This window comes from Drosophila willistoni, assembly GCF_018902025.1.
Source record: "Drosophila willistoni isolate 14030-0811.24 chromosome 2L unlocalized genomic scaffold, UCI_dwil_1.1 Seg196, whole genome shotgun sequence".
Classification (NCBI taxonomy): domain Eukaryota; kingdom Metazoa; phylum Arthropoda; class Insecta; order Diptera; family Drosophilidae; genus Drosophila; species Drosophila willistoni.
The window spans coordinates 5,924,244-5,945,553 of NW_025814048.1; the positions used below are offsets into that span (position 1 = coordinate 5,924,244).

Sequence of the window (21,310 nt, forward strand, 5' to 3'; positions counted from 1 at the left end):
ACAAAAACATTAAACATTTCAAATCCAATTTGTATATATATATATAGATATAAGAAGAAAAAAACATTGCGTTTTTTTTTTATATAATAAATTATTAAGCATTAATAATTAAGTTGGTTTGTTTTTTTGATTTAGATTTTTAGGCTGCATTAAGATCTAATGATTAGAGTCTAGAGTATTTACATGGTTTTCAGTTGCGATTTCGATACAAAAAAATTGTTATTAATTAATTAAAAGGGAGCTGTGTTTTGTTGTTGTTCTTAGCACCTGTTCAAAAGGGTTATTATTCTTTTGTGATATTATTGGAAATATATAATTCAATAATTTGTTATTTAGTTTCTTGTTTCATTTTGTTATTATCTTGCTTAGGCATATAGACTATAATTAATATTGCATTTCCTCGTTTATTTCTTTTCTCTCTGTGGTCAAAAAGCAAAACTCAATTCCGCTTCGAAGAGTTAATTAAATATTTACAACAATGCGTCAGCAAATGCTTCTCGCCCGATGATGAGGATGAGGAATTGTTGTTATTATGATGATGATGTTGTTGATGCTGTGGGGCCCCCAATTCGCGTGTGTAAATATCGAGGCCATACTGACCCTCCTCGGGGAAACTGCAAGCAGGCAACAGAGAGAAAATTATTTTAATCATGAAATAACAAGAATTGAAAATGGGGTTAAATAAGTAGTATCGGGGGCAGGCACTTACTTGATAATAAAAGTAACTATGTCATCCAGGGTATTGTGTGTCACATATTTGGCCAGTTTCTTTTCCTCAATGCCATTCTTATGTAGAGTGGCCATAAAGTCGGTGAGTGGACGAGACATACGGAATTGTAGATCTAAACTGCGTCCAGCAAATATCAAAGGATCCTGTAAAACCAAAACAGTCAAAAAGTTTATATAGAACTTCTTTAAATGAGTTTAGTTCAGACTAAGAAGTCAAACTAGAAATATTTGTAAGCTTTTTACTTTAAGTAAGGCTGTGAAATGGGTTATCTTTGCCCCTTAAAGTAGACTATAGGCAGTTTAAAAGGGCTTTTTAAAATATATAATCCAAGTTTCTGCGCCTATTAACTATAATTCTCGCAGTAAACAAGAGTTTATAGACAATTTTTAACTTAAAGAGCATTCGAAAAGTTAAAAATTTGTTTACAACGTACACATTGTTATCAGCATTTTGCATACTATAAGGGGCAAAGTTCACCCCATTTCACAGCCTTAAGTTAAACCATCAACAAGGACAATTCATTGTAGAATTTTTTAGATACTAATAATAATTAATATATGATAAGTAGTATCTGAAATATTTCCTTAATAAGTTTCTGCTTTGTGACGCAGTCTTTTTTAAAATTCACTATTAAAGGAAATTAACCAATTAAGATTTGATAAAATTCTACAACAAAAGAGTATAAAAGATGATAAAATATCATTTAAAAATATAACCTGATGCGTAATGGGTATAAGTCCAAAGAGTCTCGTGGCCTTTGTTGGTCCCCATTCACCGCTGGCACAGTCTGGCAATGGAACCATAACTGTTTGTAGCTCCTCACAGCAAATCTGGGTAACAAAATGGAACGAAACAAATGATTTATGACACAACACACACACACAGCAATTGTATATGCCAACGCACCTTGAACTTGCACACGGACTTAAATTTCATGGGCTCCCCGGTGAGATATTCCTGGGGTGTTACCGCATTAGCAAAAATGTCCAAAAGGAAGGCACCCGAACATGGGGCATGAACACGAAATGCCACAATATTACCAATAACCGATTGCATGACAAAACGCTTGAGCGAGACACCGTCATAAGAGAGTTCCTCATCGCTGTCATAGAACTTGAGATTGTAATGGAAGATGAGGCAACTTTGCATATCCGTGGGCATGGCAATGCGCACTGTGGCGGCGCCAGTATCATCGGTGAAGACGACAGCGCCATAACCCTCATCGGCAAAATGTAAGCCATAGCGAAAGAATAGAGAACGCACAAATGGCAAGTTCTCAAATTCTCTTAAGGTAATCGGACGTTTCAGTAATTGCCATTCCTCCTGCAGGGGATAGAACTCATAGATAAATTCCCTGGGATCGGTAAGGAAATAATGATCATCATATTCATAGCTGAAATAGAAAAAAAATGTAATGTCAACGAGTTCTCTTTAAAGGAGTTTTCATTCTTACCGTAGACTATCATTTTTGCCACGGCCCTGTTTGGGTGCCTCTTTGGCATTGACCAGGTGACGGGCACCCCAATTGCATTGTACAAAACGCCAGGCGCCGGCCACATAGACAGCATTCCATGAGTTTCGAAAACGTGAATCCTGGAATTTGACACCCGGCTGATAGCCAGCACTCTTCGAGTAACCCTTTATGACCACACAATGGAGACCGGCGTAACTGCAGAGTCGCTTGAAGAGCACATGATAGCTCTCGGTGCCATATTTAATGCCACGCAGCAGTCCCATGGGTGTGTCGCCTCGCAGATCATCATCAAAGTGCATGGCATTTAGATTTTTGACCGTTATCCAGCGGAATATGGTGCGTGCCTTCTCGATGTCTGTGGTGCAACGTCCCACCAATTGACGCACCAGATCTGTAAATGTTTTCTGATCTTCCTGGGCCACCGAAATGGCAATACGATCAACATCCTCGAATTCTATGGGATCGGTATAGATCTGGAATTTTGATACAGCTGGTGGAGCTGGGACAGGAGCATTCAATGGATATTCTATGGGCACGGCTCCTTCACTGAATTCATCGTCAAGGAATATGCTTTCACTTTGCATATATTCGGATCGTCGGGCACTAATCAATTCCAACATTTCACTCGATTGTCGATCGACCAGGGCAGCTGTCTCATATCTTTCATGTTCGAGCATTTTGCGTGTGATACTCTCCTTTTTCTTACTTCTCCGCAGGGTCATATTCTTCTCCAGATCCTCCTTTTGTTGTTCGTGTCGCAGTGTCAGGATATTGGCCTCATCTCGACTTCGTCTGGAGGTGGCCAATTCCTTTTCAAATTTATGTGTCAAACGCTGAAGCTCTCGTTCCCATTCATCTTGGAATTCATTCTGTATCTTACGATCCTCTTCCTCACGTTTCCGTGCAAATTTACGATATAAATCATCCTCCTCTTTACGATGTTTCATCTCCAAGTGGGCCTGCTCTTCGCGAGCCTAAAAACAAGCAAACAAAAACGTCAGAGAGGTTAGAGAAAGCTTTTTTCCCAAAAAAAAAAGGGGAAAAACAGAAAACGAAGACGACGAAAAAATGCATTTTGCAGTGGCTAATTTTGTTGCTGTTGTTTTTGCAATGCTTGGCTTGTTAACTTGGCTAATTATAATGCCACGCTTGAGATGAGGCTTTTGCAAAAACTCAGAAAAAAACGAAGATATAAAAATATCCAACATTAGGCATGTTGCAATTGCAGCGGCAACTCCCACTCCCATTACCACTCCATTGGCTACGCATTGCGTGCATCTTCGATAACCCCCAAAGAGTAGTTTCTCCATCGTTTTAATCAATAGGAAACTTAAAGAATTTCTATTACAGTTTTTAAGGAAAAACTTACAGAATTTCTATTATAGATTTTTAAATCTGTTTTCTGTTTTTGAAGTTCAAAAATTGAGGGAGATTTTTAAGATTTTATGAAGAACATATATAACGTCTTAAAAATGCATAACTTAATCAAAGTGCTCATTGTTTTATAGATACGTTTTGTAATTATTACTAAATCTAATTTGTTAAACATATAAACAAATAATATATATGTATGTTCTTATAATTGAAATATTTTCTAGATCAAAAACTTTTAAAGTAAGAATCAACTTGGTAGAACCTAATTAATCAAATCTATCTTATTATCAGAGAAAATTTTTGTCATGCAAATAATTTTTATAGTTGATAAATTTCATTTGATTTGATCATAGCATCAAATTAAAGTTGTACCAGTTGTCGTATGAATAATTCGGTTATGCATTAGAGACCTATACTGACTAAAACAGGGGATTTGGGATTGGAAATTGGGCACCCAAAAGTATAGTATAGAATGTTAAAAATGATCTCAAATATGTCGGCCTGTGTGTTTTGTTTTAATACACTAAATAGACCACTAAATTTACATCTCATTCTAGAAAACGGGTTTCAAGGTTTCTTTCTGTTACAAGGTCCTTATGTCCTTAAAAGTTTCTTATTGCTAGATTTAAAAAAGTGAATACTATTTATTTTGTCTTTTTTAAAAACCGGTTAAAGATTATGCCGTGCTAAGATGGCAACAGGTAAGGCAAGGTACAGGTGTATACACATAGCTTAAATTGTTGTAGTAGTGTACTATGGATAGCAGCATTGTATAGGAAAAGATTTCCATTACTAGACATAATTTTTGGTATAATTCTTTTAAATAAAACATCTATTTACACATAAAACTAAGACATTTACATATAAAGCAAAAACAATTCAGTCTCTTCATTGAAAAATCAATTTTTTTAGACCCTAATGCTCTAGATCTTCCGATACTGTCATATAGCATGAGAATAGGGAAAAACTATTTTATGTTTTTTTTTAACTTGTATGTTAATCAGTTCAAAATTCATCAAATATTGAATTTCTGACTTTAAAAAGTGTACAACCTTGATCATGTTTTGATGAATGTTTTGCTTGTTTCCTTCTTTCTAACTACTTATTAACAACAATTATATAGTCTTAGTTTAACTCTTGGTCTAAACCAAGATGTGTTGGCCTAAGCCAACATGTGAAAAAAGTGTCTAACCCTAATTTATATTTATTACATGAATAATAAAAATGAGCTACTTTTAAATAGCATAATTAAAATTAAATATTAATTGTATGTTTTCAAATATTTCGCAAAAAATATTCTGACAAAGATGATAAAAAAAACTTAAATTTTTGGAAAGTATACCACTTTTTAAAAGTATTATTTCGAATAATTTGATTATTTATAAAAAAGGTTTTTATATTTTTTGCAAAATATTCGATTTACTATGTCTAAAAAAATATCGGATACTTTCTATAAGTTTGAGTGTTAAATATATAAAACTAAATTCCTTATTTTGGAGTTTCAAAGTCAAATTGCATACAAATGTTTTGTGTGCATTCCATTTCCTTTCACATTTGGCCAAATAATATAGTTTAAATCAATTTAAGCTACTTTTTGTTGTTGCTCTTTTGGTAAATTATAGCTTCCGGCTTGTCAAAAGCTTTTAGCGCCATGCAATATTCCGGGCAAAAGAAAGAGAAAAACAGCAAAGGAACAAACAACAGAAAAACAATAAAAATAATAACAATAACAATATGCAATTAAAAACCAAAATTCAATGTCAAGTTCAAACAATAACTCTATAAAACAAAAAAAAAATTAAGCAACAGTAGTAACAACAACAAAAACAATAACAACCATACTAAATGGTTCATTGACAATGGCCACTCTGCGCAGTGCAGAGCAGCGACGCCGACAGCGACGTTGGCATTGCGTGAGCGGCTTAGAGTAGATTTTAAATATGACCATAACTATAACTGAGACGACTACAGTTATGACGCCCACAGGGTGCTCAGCTATGTTTGTATGGATGATGAGGATGACTATGATGATGATGATGATGACAAAAAAGCAAACCAAATCAAAACGAAACGAAAACGAAAGTCCAAAAATGTTGAAATTAATTATTGCGCAAGCCATAACCAAAAAAAAAAAAAAGAAAAAATACCAAAACTAAAACCAAACCAAAATGAGATAAACAGAAAGAAAATGGCATAAATTGTTAAATTGGCACCACAAAAAGCTCTTTCAACTATGAGGAAGTGTCTCTGCGGTGTCGACGACAGCGACAAACGCAACGGCAACAGCAGCGGCAGCGGCGGCGGCGACTGCGTGAGAGTCTAGCCAAATTACACAGTTATTACAAGGTGTTTAAGCGTGCATTACATAAGGGCGAGAGGGAGAAAGAAAGAAAAATAGTTAAAGTCGAAGTCAGAGAGCAAAAAGTAGACAAGTCTCGACAAGAATGACTCTCCTAGTGCGCCGGTCGCACTAATCAAACAGTAATAGTAACAATAACAACAATAACAACAAAAAAACTAAACTGCGCTTAGTTGTTGTTGTTTTTTTTTTTTTTGTAACGGTTACTTTCACTTTGTTTTGGTGTGTGAGCAGCGCGCATAATTTTAGATTTAGCAAACGCAGCAAACACACAACAAGCAAGTCCAAGGTGCACAGTGGTTAAACAAATGAAGAAAAATGGTCAACAAAATTCATACAATAATTAGGCAGTCAAAACTTAAGAGTATAATAATCATAATACCAAGGAAACAATAACAATACGTTTTCAGGTATTACAAATAATTCATATGTTGGAAATGTTGGCACAGTGACATCAAGTTATTTATAACAAATTCGATTTGAAGAAATATAAATTGTATTCATGTTATTTTTCGAGAATATTCACACTCAATGTATGTAAATACATGTATACAGTGTGGCACATTTAATATTAATAATTTGAGACAGGATACTCTACATATTATTGGCTCGGAATGTTGTTTTAACTATGTTATAGAGCTCAGGGTAAAAATCAAATAAACCTTACAATAATGTACATAAATAAAGTCTTGCAAGTTTAATATATTTTCTTGTTGAAAAGATTTGAAAGGAATTTAAAATAAAATATAAGTGAACCTCCAAATTGAAGACGTGTATATGTATAATAACCTTGACTTCAGGTTATTCGATAGTGGAATCCGTTTATTTTTCTTGAGCAACGTTTTAAAGATATTCACTGAATCATATAAACGTCCTATAAACCTATAAAACCTATTGCATACCACTGTGCAACGCATGACAGACAGGAAAAACAAGTGGCAACGGGTGACGGCATTGTCTGTGGCCGCAATGGTGGTGGTGGTGCTGGTGGTTGGTGGTTTGTGCTGCTGTTGCTGCTGCTGCACTTACTTTAGCCATCGTCATATCCGTATATGGAAATCTATGCTGGCAGGGAAGCAAACGGGGCAGATAGACAGACAGACAGACAGACAAACAGCAAGCACTGTAAGCACAGTAGTGGTCAAAATATGGTGACCAAAAATGAAAACCTGCTCTTAGTGGGTGGAGGTGGTGAGGAGGCGTTTTCGGTACATGCGAAACGGTGGGCGGGGGTGTGTTTCTCTGTGTGTGTGTGTGTGTGAGGGTGTGTGCTTGGTAGTGTGTAAAACATGCAAAATTTTTAATGATTGCATGCATGCAATTTTTCACATATTTCTAAAGTTTTTTGTGGTTTTTCTTTTTGTTTTTTTTTTTGTGTGTGTGTTTTATTTGCCGCACAGACACCTGTTCGAAATTTGTTAAATTGAGCATGGCAATAAAAAAATGTATATGCACACACACACACACACACAGAGAGACTAACAAACATTTAGTTGTAGCTTTGCGTGTGGCATTCTGGAAAGTGAAAGAAAATCGGTTTTATTTTTCTTTCGTTTTTCTTATTTTTGTGGTTTTTTTTTTGGCATTGCGAGGAATTTGTGCAATTTAAATTTGACTTTTTTTTGCTTGCTTTGCTTTACGTAAAATGCGATTATAATGCTTTCACCACATCATGACGGAGATTACAATTCAAGTCATGGAGACAAGTGCCAAGTCATGGATAAAAAGCAGCAGCAAAAGATTCAAGTCAGCTGATAAACGAGAGTGCTGCCAATTTTAATGCAAGATCATAAATTATAATCAAGCCAAGGCACAGGAGAAAGAGCGAAGAAGAGATCAAATGTAATCTACACTTTAAAAAAAATAGTGCCACATAGATACGTATGTACATATAAATCAGGGATTATACTCAATGAAAGTTGTGCGACATACATACGCACTGGATATGTAGATTGAAGAGATGACCTATTGGATCACTTTCGATCTTACAACCATCTAACGATATCGATTTCAGTTATTAGTTAGCCAAATTCTCCAGCTCCTCAATGAAAGCGAGTCCTTAATAAAAGCTTTATTTAATGCAAAAAGTTATTTACATTTAGTTCTTGTTTTTTACACTTTTCAATGAAGTTTAGTTTACATATAAGCATAAAAGTAACAATAATTTATGTTAATAGCCAATCCAATATTATATTTATCAATCCCTTGTGTTTTCTGTGCTGCTTTTTAATAAACCTAATACAAAAAAGTTATAGTTTTTACTTGTTATGCCAGATGGAAAAATACTTTCTTTAAGGGGATAAATGTAAACAACTGGAAGCCGAAAAAAATGTAATTTTTGAACTTTTTTACAAGGAGAACTGCTTAACATTGGTTATTTGGAGTTTAATTATCTTGAAGTAAAAGTATTTTTATTAGGGTATAACAAGATGTATAAGGATATTGTAAAATTCTTGCAACTCTTTCACAAAAAACAACGTCCTCGGTGTCCACAAATTTCAATTTAGATACCAATATATAGCTTTTGTCATAGACCATATTGAAAATGGCGGAAGCTTGAACATGAATATTGGTTTTTGAGCTGAATATTTAATACTCCAGCGACCATAAAAAAACTATGCAACAGAAAAAAATTTCTGACTAAAACTGCGTATTGTCGTGAAATATTTTGAAAAAAACTAATAAAATTTGTTTAGTAGTTTTTTAAGAATAATGGGCACGGATTTGAAAAACATGGTTTTAAGAAAAACGCAACGCGAAAAAAAGTTTCAAGTTTCAGGAGTCCATTACACACATTCCGACAAATTTAGCTATATCTCTGAACATATTTATCAGATTTGGTTAAAATGTTCATGAAACTTTCTCAAATTTCTAGGTGTATATATCGACTTAAAAAGTAAAACTGACTAAAATTGGATGTCCCTAGCTGCTACTACAGCCTTGTTATACTTTTTAAAGTCTTAAGAACCAACTATATACATATAATATATATAAAGTATATATAATAGTAATAGTATTAAGTCAAAGAATGAATAAAATAAAGTTTCTTTTTACTATTTTAGGGCTATTTTTGTAAACAATTATGGTCAATTTTTGTGTGGTATTTTAGCAAAGTATTACAAACTTAAAAATAATTTAATATTTTTTAGGGTTTGTTAAAAAAATATGTATAAATTTTATGTTAAACTTGTTGAACAATTTGTCTAATGTATGAAAATGGCATAAAAGATATTTGTTTTGAAGCATCACTAGCCAAGCAGATAAACTTATTCATTTAAATTTTTCTGTTGTTTTTCTTCGCTTAGGCAACTTGGTAACACACACACACACAGAGAGACGTTTACTCAATTGCTGTAAATAGCACAGTAGCCTACATAATCATGAGTTATTCTAACAACAAACATTACCATTGCATTAATTAAACTCTTCAAGTAGCCAGCCATGAAAGCAAAACATTGCACAATCCGTTGAAGCTTGGAGACTTCCCGCATAGTCTAAGTATGTAGTTAGTATATATATGTATGTATGTATGTATATGTATTTATAAAGCAGTAAACAGTCTTAACTCTCCGCTAGCCGCCACTTAAATTTCATTAGATGTTCTGCACTAAATAATTTCTTAATTTGCGGCCAGTTAGAGAGAATCTTCTTCATCTATACACACTTCCATTCCCTCCCCGTTTGATATAATCTCTTGGACTTACCAAATAGAAATCAATTGGCTTCTCGCGTGCCTTATTGTAGGCCTTTTGTATTTCCGTTTGTTTCAATGCGTGTGCTATATGCAAGGCACTGGCATCGAATCTTCCGTATTTGTAATCGGATTCATTTTGTGATGGTGAGCTAACCTCACGTCCATTTCCATAGCCATTTGGTGTGGACTGGCGAGATCCGCCCAATGGAGCACCTAATCAAAGGGAATAAGAAATACATATACACTCGTGTGTATCTCTAGTTATTATTACTTACCATCGATCTCGCTGCGTATTCCACGTATTTGTTCATTCACAAATTTATTGGTTCGTGGCGCATTCAAGGCCTGACGTATGCCCACTGAAGTCTGATCGAGATGACCAGGTCCGCTCTTTGGTACATGGGAACTGCAATAGACCTTGAGGACAAAACATAAACAAATTAATGGAGATTGGCAAAATAAGTAGAACTTTTTACATTAAGAGAAAACATAAAATTTTTAAGATAAAATCTCAAATTAGAAAAAACTTTATTTAGTCACTTTTCATTCAGAATTCATTAAAATGAATCTTCTTTTTACAAAAATCAAAATGTTGAAATGAAAACCTAACTTTCCCTTTTAGAAAAATATTCAAATCTTACAAAACTGTATAACTAGAGGCCTTAGTAAATTTTTTTAATGGATTATGATACCTGAATGACTTAAGTTTATAAAAATTGACAAAATTTAGTTTACTTCCATTGATTACACGAATTTATTTTCTTAAAAGTTTACGATGAAACAGAATCTTTCGTTTATTTTAAATATTTGATGGTAAATGCTTATGTCTAATACTGATATTTAAAAAGCGACTTGAAACCAGAAATCAATTTTTAATTTTAAAATAAAGAAAGAAAGAAGTACAGTGGAGGTATTACAACTTTTACCAATATCTATGGGATTAAACTTAATATATAGTTTTTTTTTTTACAATGTAAATATTAATTACATTGTTATTTATTTATAAGTGAGCAATAATTTAGTTGTAGAAACTTATTTAAGTTAAGACATTACTCTGTCTATATACCTTACCTAAGTTTTTAAAGTACCAACTAAGTAATCAATATATTAGTATAAGTTTTGGTAAATTAATTTTGTAGTCATACTAAATTTTTGAGAGGCTTATAATTATACGATTATTATAAAATGTTGATGTTTTATATGTTTTAAAGCAGATTTATTTACTTAAAAATTTCGATAATTCAGTAGCTATAAATGAAATCTTAAACCTCAAATTTGATTCTCTGTCGATTTCTAATAATTGGAAATAAGCTAGTTTTAGTTAGTTACCACCTATTTCAGATTGTAGTCGCTTTAGGTCTTTTTGATTATCAATCTTATTTTCATATTAAATCTATTGGTATTTATGTAATTGTAATTGAGTGCTATTCCACTTTTTCAATGTTGGAACTTCAAACACATATGGTAATTTGTTTTAATAAACATATCCAGCTCAGATCTTATGTGAATTTTTTATGAGTCCTCTATCTGATTAAAATGATTATAAATGAGATCATTTTTTTGATCATACATGACTCATTTGCCGGAATAAAAAGTGATCATATATGAGGTATACAATTGAAAGTCATTTTTGGGTCTTTGAATTAAATAAATCATGTTTTAATCATCAAAGAAACCTGAAATATTTGTGATATGTTTCGCCGGCTCGAGGTCAATTTTTTGTATAAATGAAAAAATGAAAAACAGTTTGTTTTTGTATTCCTTTTTTAGTTGCCCTGAAGACGACCACCGATGAGTGGCCGAAATATAGAAACTTAAAATATATATTTATAAAACGATTTCCTCAAACCACCCTCTAAATTCTGGGCGGTATTATTAATTCATGACAAATTTCATTTTTAAAGATTTTAAAAATATGTTAAATTTCTTTGATTTTTTCAATTGCTTCCACAATTGTTTTTATGCCGATAAACTCCTAAACTTTCGTAGTGATTTTATTTATTTTACTTTTGTTTTATTGAAAATCTATCGGTATTTATTTAACTGCATGCCTTTCCACATTTTCGATGTTACTTCATTAGAATGTTAAGATAAATCTAGTTCTTATTTCCATTTCAATCAATTCGTTTAGTCATTCTGGTTGACTGAGTAAAGAAACTGAGAAGAGAGATAGACAGCAATTGCAACAGCTTCTCCTACACAAACGCGAACACGATCACTTATATACACACACACACACACGCAGAAACGCACACTCAAAGACACACACACATCAACACAGGTGGCAACTGTGACACACATTTGGCTAAGTGCAATAACAAAAGTTATTTATTATTATGCATATGCAACAAAAACAAAATCAACAAGAAAAAAAAAAGCGCCAAAGGCGATGGCAACGACAACGGCAGCTGTGCAAATAATTTTAATGCGGTCTGATGCTGCTGCTGCCGCTGCCAAGTTTGTCGCCTAAGTCTTTCGTTTTTTTTGTGCTTTTTTGCCTCCTCCATGATCTTCCGTTACGTTTCACACTCACCTCTTTATCATCCTGCTTATGCTGATTATTGAAATATGTCTTTAGCGTTAGCTTAGTGCCGCAATGTACGCATTTAAAGCAACCGGAATGAAAGAATGTGAAATCCTTGAGTGGCCCCACGCGATCCACCTGATAGACAGTCTCGCTGCATCGCAAACAAGTTGACTCGTAGAAATTTGGCCGATACATGCTGATGATGATGCTGAATGCAGATGCTGATGCAGATGATGATGATAATGGGGGGCTGGTTGCGGTCTAGTCTCTAGATTTATGTTGTTGCTATTGACTGGTTTTCTTTTTCACTTTACTTTTCCTTTTATTTTGCCCAGGAATTTCACTTGCTGCTTGTACAAATTTTTCTTGTATTCTGATCGGCAGCTTCTTCTTCTTCTTCGTCGTCGTCGTCGTCTGTGTCTTTTTGTTTATGGTGACCACATTTTCGTCTGAAAAATTAGTTTACAACAAAATTTAATTAATATGTTTAGGTTTTTATTTGATTGTGTTTATTTTTCACGTAGGTGAAATTTTCCATTTTCGGTAGTTTTATTCACCAATCAAACAAAAAAAAAGAAATACCAAAATTGGTCTACAGATTAAAATTGTGAAGGCGTAGATCTACACAACAACAGCAACAAAAACTTTCATTTAAATACTCTTGTAAAAAGGGTATATGGAGTTTGCCTTAAAAAGTTACGAATTCTTTATTTAATCTAAAATTCTGTAACAAACAACATAAATTCGGCTCTATGGAATTTCTTAAGATTTGAGCTTACATTAAACGTTTAATTAAAAAGTTTTGGCTAGTTATATTTAAAATTAAACACTTTTTTAAGATTTTTTATATAATTGACGGCCTCGTCCATTTCTCTCCATCAAATTCCACTTAAAACGTAATCATAGATATTTCTGTAGTTGATAAAAACGACGATTGTTCCTTTAAAAGTCATTCAAAGTTTAGATTAAGTTTAGATTTAGATAAATTCAATATAAAGGGAAGTAGCGGTCTTTTGAAATATAAAAAATTCAGTGAAAAGTCACATGTTCAATTTAAACAATAACAAAGCGAGAAAATGTATAAAATTTTCATTAAAAAGGTTAATTTAAATATGAAAACATTTGTAAACAAAAATGTAGACCAAAATTTTACATCAACTATAAAAATTTTGTTATTCCAACTCTTATACTTTATTTCTAAAGCCAATAAGTAAAAGCACTAAAAGTTTTAATAAATAAACTAGAATCAAATCAAATAAAATGAATATTATTGAATTATAAAAATATAATTTATAACTATTACGGTCTCTCAAGAAAACAACTGTAAAAAAATCCCTTATAGTTAACAGGTCGATGCATTTTTACTTTTTAACTTTACTTTTGCCTTAGTTGTAATGAGCTATATTTACGATTGGTAATCTTAGAAATAAGTTGGTGTATTTCCTTTTCTCCTAACTTTTTCACTTTAGGCAAGTGCAGAATGGGAAATTTATAAAAATTTTTTTTTTTAATATTGGCTAGAATTTGGCAATATATTTAAAATATTTTGATGTAGGTTTTAGAAGTTCGTTTGTAACCTTTTGGCTTTATCATAAACCAAAGTAATTATGTTTAATGCTAAATTTAAGTCGAAATATCAACAAAGGAGGCTACATTTTGCTTTCCATTTTTTACATTTTTATTTTTAATTGATTCTTCATTTAATTTGGACAATCTTTCCATTCTCATTTGATATAATAAGTGTACAGAACGGTATTTAATCGAAAGAATTCCATATTGTAATCCTTGGTGTAATACATAACTCAAATTAAGTCTTATTTTGTTGGCGAATTATTAAAATTAGCTAATTTCAATAACATTGTATGAACAAATTCTTCCACATTTTGTTGGTATATATTATGATCTCTTAGTTTCACTAAAAGTGAAGTAATTAACCATTATGTTTGGAAAAAGAAAACAATATTTAACGATATAAGATCTTGTTGGAATAAAAAAGCATTCAGACCTGTTCTCTAATCCGAATCGGTTCGATAAACAAGACGTTTTCAAATTGAAAATAAAAAACAAAAGATTACAAATATCATAATAATAGTTCACAGTCTAACAATAAGTGGTAAACGGATTAAAACGAAATCATATGAACAAATTTATTTGAAAACGAATTCGACAAACTTACACGGCTAATTATCATGTTTAAAGTCATTCTTCTATGGAAGAAACTGGCTCTCTTTGTTGTCCTATAACTTTATGGTCAAAATTTCGATCATAATTGTTTGGCTTTATGATAATATTGGTTTCGAAACTGAAGGGTATACAAAATTCCGCTTGCAGTTTCTTTTCTTCAGCTTAAAGATGATTCAAACAAAACTAAGAAAATTCAAGTAGGTATTATTAATGAATTTTAATTAAGTAACCATCATGATTTTGGTTATTTTCTGTGAAGGGATTTAATTTGTTTTTGTATTTTAGTCTTCAACTAGGCAATGACCTTATGTTGTAAGTGAACTTGTTGCATGAACTCCTTCAATGTTGTTGTGCCACCAAGTTGCCTTTTGCCATTTTGATTAATTGTTGCAATTGTTGTGTTGTGTTGGTTTTTCACACAAACACAAGCACAACAAAAACAAAAAGCAAGTGCAGGTAATATTAATTGATTGCAGATGTTGCACACACAAACTCGCTAGTTGCAACTCCAATTCCGATTCCAACACCGTTTCCATCAGCCATTTCCAAACAGACAAAAGTCATAGACATCCCGAGACCGAGTCGAGTCGTTTTGCTTTCTTTTCAAGTTTAATGAACGTTAAGTGGTGGGTGAGCTGAGGCAAACGGAGATGGAGAGGGGAGACGGTAGACGGCGATGACGATTGCCTTATGATTAGCCACGAGTTGCGGCATAGCCAACTATTTTTTTTCTGTTTCTTTTATTTCTTTTTGTTTTATTGAAGGTTGCTGGCCGCCTGTTTTTGCTTTTGTTGCTATTTGGCTTGCATGCATTTCTCACTTGGAAATTTGTATGCAATAAGAAACGGGCAAGGGGGTCTGAGAGGCGGCGGGGGAAATGCAAATGCAGCAAGGCCAGCAACAACAAAGCCTCGATTTTGTAACACCAAATTATTTTGATTGACTGTAAATTAAAATTTAGTTCCGCTTTTGATGGTTTTTGATGCTTCAACGATTGAGCATAACAAATAGCCTAACCGACTGTGTGTGAGAGAGATAGAGCGTTGGGAGGCAATTGTCATTATGTGTAAGAGGGAGTGGGAAAAAAGATGTGATAAACTGATTAGAACTTTATTGGAAATCTAACATTGAAATGAAAATACTTTTAGTAAGACCTAATTTAATGTGTTAATCAGACAGCAAACTGTTTTGGTATTTACAGTGATTTAAAATTAACTATGTACGTAAATATAAAACCCAAAACAATCCAAACCTCATGACTTTCCTAGAAGATGAGAGAGAATAGAGCCGACTTAAATGCAAGATTTGACTGAGAATTGGAATATATTTTCGAAAATCCAAAGAATGAAACTGTTTTTTATTCGTCGTCTAGAAGAATGAACGAATATATCGACAACTTACCTACATTGGTTTTAATCCTATTAGACTCTAATGTGTATTGCCAATTTTCATATCTTTATAAATCAATTGAATATTTCGTTTGTTATTATGTTAAATTTATTATTACTTGACCTAATAGATAGATAATTTAACTCGCAAAGAAATTAGCTATACAGACAACCTGCTCACCTCTTTGTGTTGCCTTTAAAATAATCTTCTTTTGATAGATTGACCTCGAGCCGGCTTAAATTTAAGGTTTGACTTAAATTTCAAAAAGGTCATAATCTAACCAGATGAAACTAACTAATTATAAATTACATTTCTTCTAATGGTAGATCATGAAATTGATATTGATCCTATCTTTATTAACAATAATCTAGAAACGTAAATTGTTTTCAGTACTTTTTACTTGTAGGCAATTAAGTCTTCTGACAGATATAGACTTAAAAGCGAGATCAAGTAGGTGACATCGCTGTTATGACTTGTTTCCAGAAGACTAAGAGCAATCACGATAATCATTAAAGTCTTGAATAATATAGGTTATATCTAGATCTTTGTATAATACGCAGTATCTAATAAACTAGGAAACATGGAAAAGTCTGCAAAAAAGTATGTTTTAAAACCTTTGGAGAATCTCTACATTCGAGTTAAATAATTTGTGACATATTTGAATTCCACATTTCTATTGGAGCATGAGTATCGTTTTGTGTTGAAAAATCATATTTTACAATATTTTAACTATATAAAGTTTAACTATGCCCGTTAGTACTTGATAAAAGCCTTCTAGTTAAGTCGACATCCTTTATCTTATTTTGCTATCTATATCTCCAACAATACCTATAAAACTGATTTCCACAATTTTGGCTAAAACTAATTTTCAAAATATTACATATTTTTCGTTCGTTAAAGAGATACTAAAAAGTCCGAAGATCCATTTGAAGACCCATTATCAACCTTTGCTAACCTTTGCTTCAATCTTGGCTAACCTTTGTTTTATCGAACTCAAGCGAGCTTATTAAGAGAATTGTATCTTTGATAGTCAAAAGACTATTTACCAATAATGCATTACAATTACTATAAATTATTTAAAATGTGTGATCTTATCACTGAATTCGGTAAATAAACCGTTTAATCTAAAAACAATAGAACTGACTTCCTCACTTTAGCACTTTGGCATTTTTGTGTGGTCTTTTCTATGCGAATTCTTTCAACACTTTGTCATCTTCAATCGATTTCCAAAGTGTCCAAACAAAAGTAGTAGTTCTTCTTTTCGTTTGGCGCCGTATTTTTTTTTTTGTCATTTTGTTGCTGTTTAACCCACACACAAAATCGATCAAAAAAATTTGTTTTGTGTCCAACCATGAATGGAGACGCCTACATTGGGGCTTTTGCCGTAAAAAGTCAGTGATCTCTTGATGCGATCACCATCATCGAGTGATTGAATAGTCCAATTAAACTATGTATATATGCGTACTTTTTGACATAATTAGCGTGTAATGATAATTGTAATTGGACATGAAAAGACAGTAAGAGAAAAGGCAAGCAAGAGTCTGAGAGGTGAGTCGACGTTTGGGGCGTAGGGGAATTAAGTAGGGGGCGTAGCGTTGACAAAACGCTAGTCTCGTGAGAGACTTACATCATACAAGGTAGTAAAGTTAGCATCTGCTGCTGCTGCTGCTGCTCAGCCAACGTTGACCGTGTTAAGAATAAGGAACTAAATGGTATAAAATTTCGCATATATCTAAATACATCTAATATTCATATGTATGCATGTGTATGTACATATGTGTATATATATTTAACTAAATCCAAGGTCTTTTGTTGCCTTCCCTTTCTCCATACAGGTTTTTGTTTTTTGTTTGGAAACGAAAGTGGCTCATTTTCAAAACTGATTTAAATATAAATTGATAAGCTAAATGAAATGATTTTCAATTTTTAGTTTGTTGCTTAAGTCTTTTGTTTCGTTGCTTGATTTTCCTTTTGACTAACAGTAAAAGAAAGAAAGAAAGAAGCAGAAAGGCAAGTTGCAACCCAGCATTATTAAACAAAACAATGAATAACAATTTTAATGATTTTAAATTGCCCACTAGACAGAGATAGACATACAGCGATGTTAGATATACCGATATACAATATGGCTAGAGAGATAAAAAAAAAAACTGGTTGGGGGCAAAAAATCTAAAAATGCAAATGATTGCGTCATTGGAAGATTGAAAAACAACAAATTTTTGTATAGATAAATACATGTACATATAGATATTTAAAATTGTTCGCTTATGAAACGTTTCAATTTATTTCTCCTCAACTTTTTTTAACCTCATTTTATTTCTCTCATTGTCTTACACATTTTCTATTTACTTGAAGCAAATCAAAGTCCAAGTACCTGAACATACGTGCTAATTGAAATAACCATAACAATAGGCAGTCTTATTGTACGAGAACGACGCAAGGGAGAAATCATCAAGGAAAACTATTTGTAAATGTTTGTATGTCGTCTGTTCGTGCTAATAAAAATATTCAAACGAAACAATTTGATTTATGTGAGCCAATTTTGCAAAATCAGAGATGTACATATTTATCAGGGCAATCTTTTTGATCTCATCCTCGTGGATGAGATAGTGAGAGGCCCGGATCAGGTACAGCGAATGGAAAGGCGCTATATATCTAAGATCTACATATGTATATGTAAGTGCCTTTAAAAAGAACTAGTACTAATAATAAGTACCTACAGCGAACCAATGGATAAAACGAAAATTGTTTTTCCTTTAGACTCGTAATATCGAGGTTTCAGTTTACATTATATACGGTGACTTCCGACTTGAAAAACGTTAAATACAACATCACAAAGTTTGATAACCACAGATATTTTGGTAAAATAATCCAACAATATTTATTATGTATTAATTTCAAAGTTAATGAAATTGGTTAAGCTTTTGAGAACTATCTTGGAAAATATTGTGAAAAATGTTATTTTCACACCTAGAGGCATCAATATCAAGATTTGATTAAATTCAAAAAAGATGAATAAACATAAAAGGTAAAAAAATAATTTTAAAGTATTTTTTATAAATCAAGCTTCTACTAATAGGATAAATTTGAATATATAACTAACTGACTAGCACATTGGAAGGAAAAACTTGAATAAATAACTAAGAAAACATTGGTGGCAAAAACTTTAATAAATAATTAAATAAACAAAATAGTTTTAATTAATGGCATCTTCTTTAATTATGTTAGCTGCTTAGTTTTAAAAGCCCTGATTGCAAAAAGTTCTTCAAATAGAGCAATAAGTTACCTATATCTTATACAAAAGTTTATAAAACTAAAATCGTATAATTATGGCCTCTATATTAGCCATAAAGATTTAAAAGACATTTCTGGGATGTGTGCTGCCCTCAACAATTTTTCTTTGAGTCATTTCTTTTAATCACTTTTATCAAAATCAAATATCAAATAATATCATAAATAACTATTATTTCACATTTCTATTTGGTGTGGAACCTTTTCTTTATGGCTTTATCAATTAGAGGGTAAACGCATCGTAGGTCTAAACCTAATAGGGCAAATGGGTGACCGAAATTACTGTAATATTTCCAGCTGGTGCAGGCCCATTGACAGGTGCGGTCAGAGTGAGAAAGGGATGTTGATTAGATGTTGCATATGCGTGTGTGTATGTGCGTGTGTGTATGTCTATAAAGAAACGGGAGTAGTTGGGGGGCACAGTAAAGTGAGAGATAGAGAAAAGTGAGAGAGAGAGAGAGATGTGCTTGCAATCTTTCACTTTTTTGTTGGTTTTGCTGCCGCTGACGTTGCCGTTGCGGCTGCGCTTGTCTGTTACAGTCAGTTCGCTCGTTCGCTCTAGTTTTTGTTTTCGCTTAAATTATTTCCAGTGTTGATTATTATGATTAATTTTTTTTTCTTCTATTTTTTTTGCCTTGATTATACACACGCGATAGGCGTCGGATGCATTCGGAGTTCTAGCCGATGGTGAGCGGTCGAAGTGGGCGGCGAGTTGGGGCCGGGGGGGCCCTTTTTGACATACTTATTGCAATTGTTTTCTGTTTCTATTTGCCGTTTCCTGCTCTCGTCTGTTGTTGCTACGACGGCGGCATCGGCTGCTGCGCAGCTTTTTTATGCTAAACAACTTTCTTCTCGTTTTCGGTTTTTGGGTTGGGCTGAAGGGGGAGTAAGAGGGGCGCGACTTGTGCAAAAGTATTTATGATAAATTTCACACACACACAACGTCACACACATGTCTATCTATGAAGTGGTATGAGCCACACTCACATACACATACGCACTCTCGTTTTATAGTTTTCTTTTATTATTATTTTTTTTTTGTGTAAGCTAAACATTTTTGAAATTGTTAAGATTTTTGTTGTTGATTAATTCTCACTGTTTTTATGTTTTGTTTAAAACCACATTTTAAACCAAGTTGTTTTTATATTTTGTTGTTTTTTTCAGGGGAATGTAATAAAAAAATTTCATTACCAAACACACACAGAGACACATCCATACATATGCGCGCTCACTCACACATACACAGTATACATGCAGAGTGCACTCACACTGATATAAAAATTAAAGTGAACTGACCGCTTTTCGAAAACAACCCGCAAAATACGTTACTCTGTTCACGGCGATCGGTTTGAGACTGTTACCTGTTACCTGTCTTGTTAACTGAATCGAGTCGAGCTTCGTTTTTTGTATAGTGTTACCGTCTCTTCAGGCTTGAAAAAGCTTAATATTCATTAAAAAATCCATATAAATATACGGTCTTTATACAGTCTGCTCTTGAGGATTGCGTATTTGTATGGCTATCTGTTCGCAATGAACTTAAAGTTCTTATCACCGGAAACAATTTGTTTCGCTTTGAGTGACTCGCTCATAAACGGGATTCATTTATATTTAAACGTCGATAAAATATCGATTATATGTGCATTGAGAAAAAATTCCGAAACCAAAATTTTGATATGGTCTAATCTCTACTGAGAGATTTGCAGCACTACTGAAGTGAATTTTGACCATTAAGATGTAGTAATTTATTCGCAGGTGCCTTTATTAAGTTGATAAATGTGAGCAGTTTTAATTGCTAATGGATAAACCGCTTTGATATACTTTTAAGACAAATTAAATTATTATTTGCCTATCTCTTTTCCACCACAGATCGCACCAAAGCAGATTTGTTAAGTATAAGTTGCCTGTGGCTCAACAGTTTTGGCCAAAGTTAGGCAGCATTTTAATTCGAATTTCCCGCAAAACTAATCGACTTTAAACTTAAACGTTATTCAACACTCTACTTAGAAGTATCGTACTATCGATAAGCCATCAGCTGAGTAGAGATGGCATTTATCACATGGATAAAAAAACGTTGTATACAAAGTGCAACAGGAAAAACACCTTCCCAATATCTTATAAGATAAATGTTTCGTATAATTGTTTAGTCAATAAATATGTTGGCATATGCCACTTAAGTCATTCATGACTTTGTCACACTTCTTTATGACATATTAAGTAACTCCCATCTCTAACATAATTATATGCGTTTCAATTTTCAATGTGTGTGTAGTTGTTTTACTTTGTGTGTG

The 21,310-nt window shown here is 33.0% G+C and overlaps 1 protein-coding gene across 2 annotated transcripts; it reads right to left on the reverse strand.

Moving 5' to 3' along the window:
- Positions 1–104: 104 nt before the first annotated feature.
- On the reverse strand, positions 105–20,367 carry LOC6640256 (hillarin). Of its 2 annotated transcripts, none has more exons than XM_002063230.3 (9): positions 20,214–20,367; positions 12,165–12,607; positions 9,907–10,048; positions 9,642–9,844; positions 2,184–3,178; positions 1,637–2,123; positions 1,447–1,560; positions 710–873; positions 105–614 (listed from the first exon to the last, which is right to left on the reverse strand). In XM_002063230.3, the coding sequence occupies exons 2-9, from the start codon at positions 12,351–12,353 to the stop codon at positions 440–442; spliced, it is 2,469 nt and encodes an 822-aa protein (XP_002063266.1). In that variant the 5' UTR covers positions 12,354–12,607; positions 20,214–20,367; the 3' UTR covers positions 105–439. The 2 variants fall into 2 exon arrangements, with proteins under 2 accessions (XP_002063266.1, XP_023037775.1); XM_023182007.2 differs by having other exon boundaries at positions 20,319–20,355.
- Between the last annotated feature and the right edge of the window lie 943 nt (positions 20,368–21,310).

Excerpts from the sequence above, each read along its gene's own strand:
- LOC6640256 (XM_002063230.3), bottom strand. The coding sequence starts at position 12,353 with ATGTATCGGCCAAATTTCTACGAGTCAACTTGTTTGCGATGCAGCGAG. Across the intron at positions 1,561-1,636 it reads AGTCCGTGTGCAAGTTCAAG|ATTTGCTGTGAGGAGCTACA; the intron begins GTGCGTTGGCAT and ends TTTGTTACCCAG. Across the intron at positions 874-1,446 it reads TTATACCCATTACGCATCAG|GATCCTTTGATATTTGCTGG; the intron begins GTTATATTTTTA and ends TTGGTTTTACAG.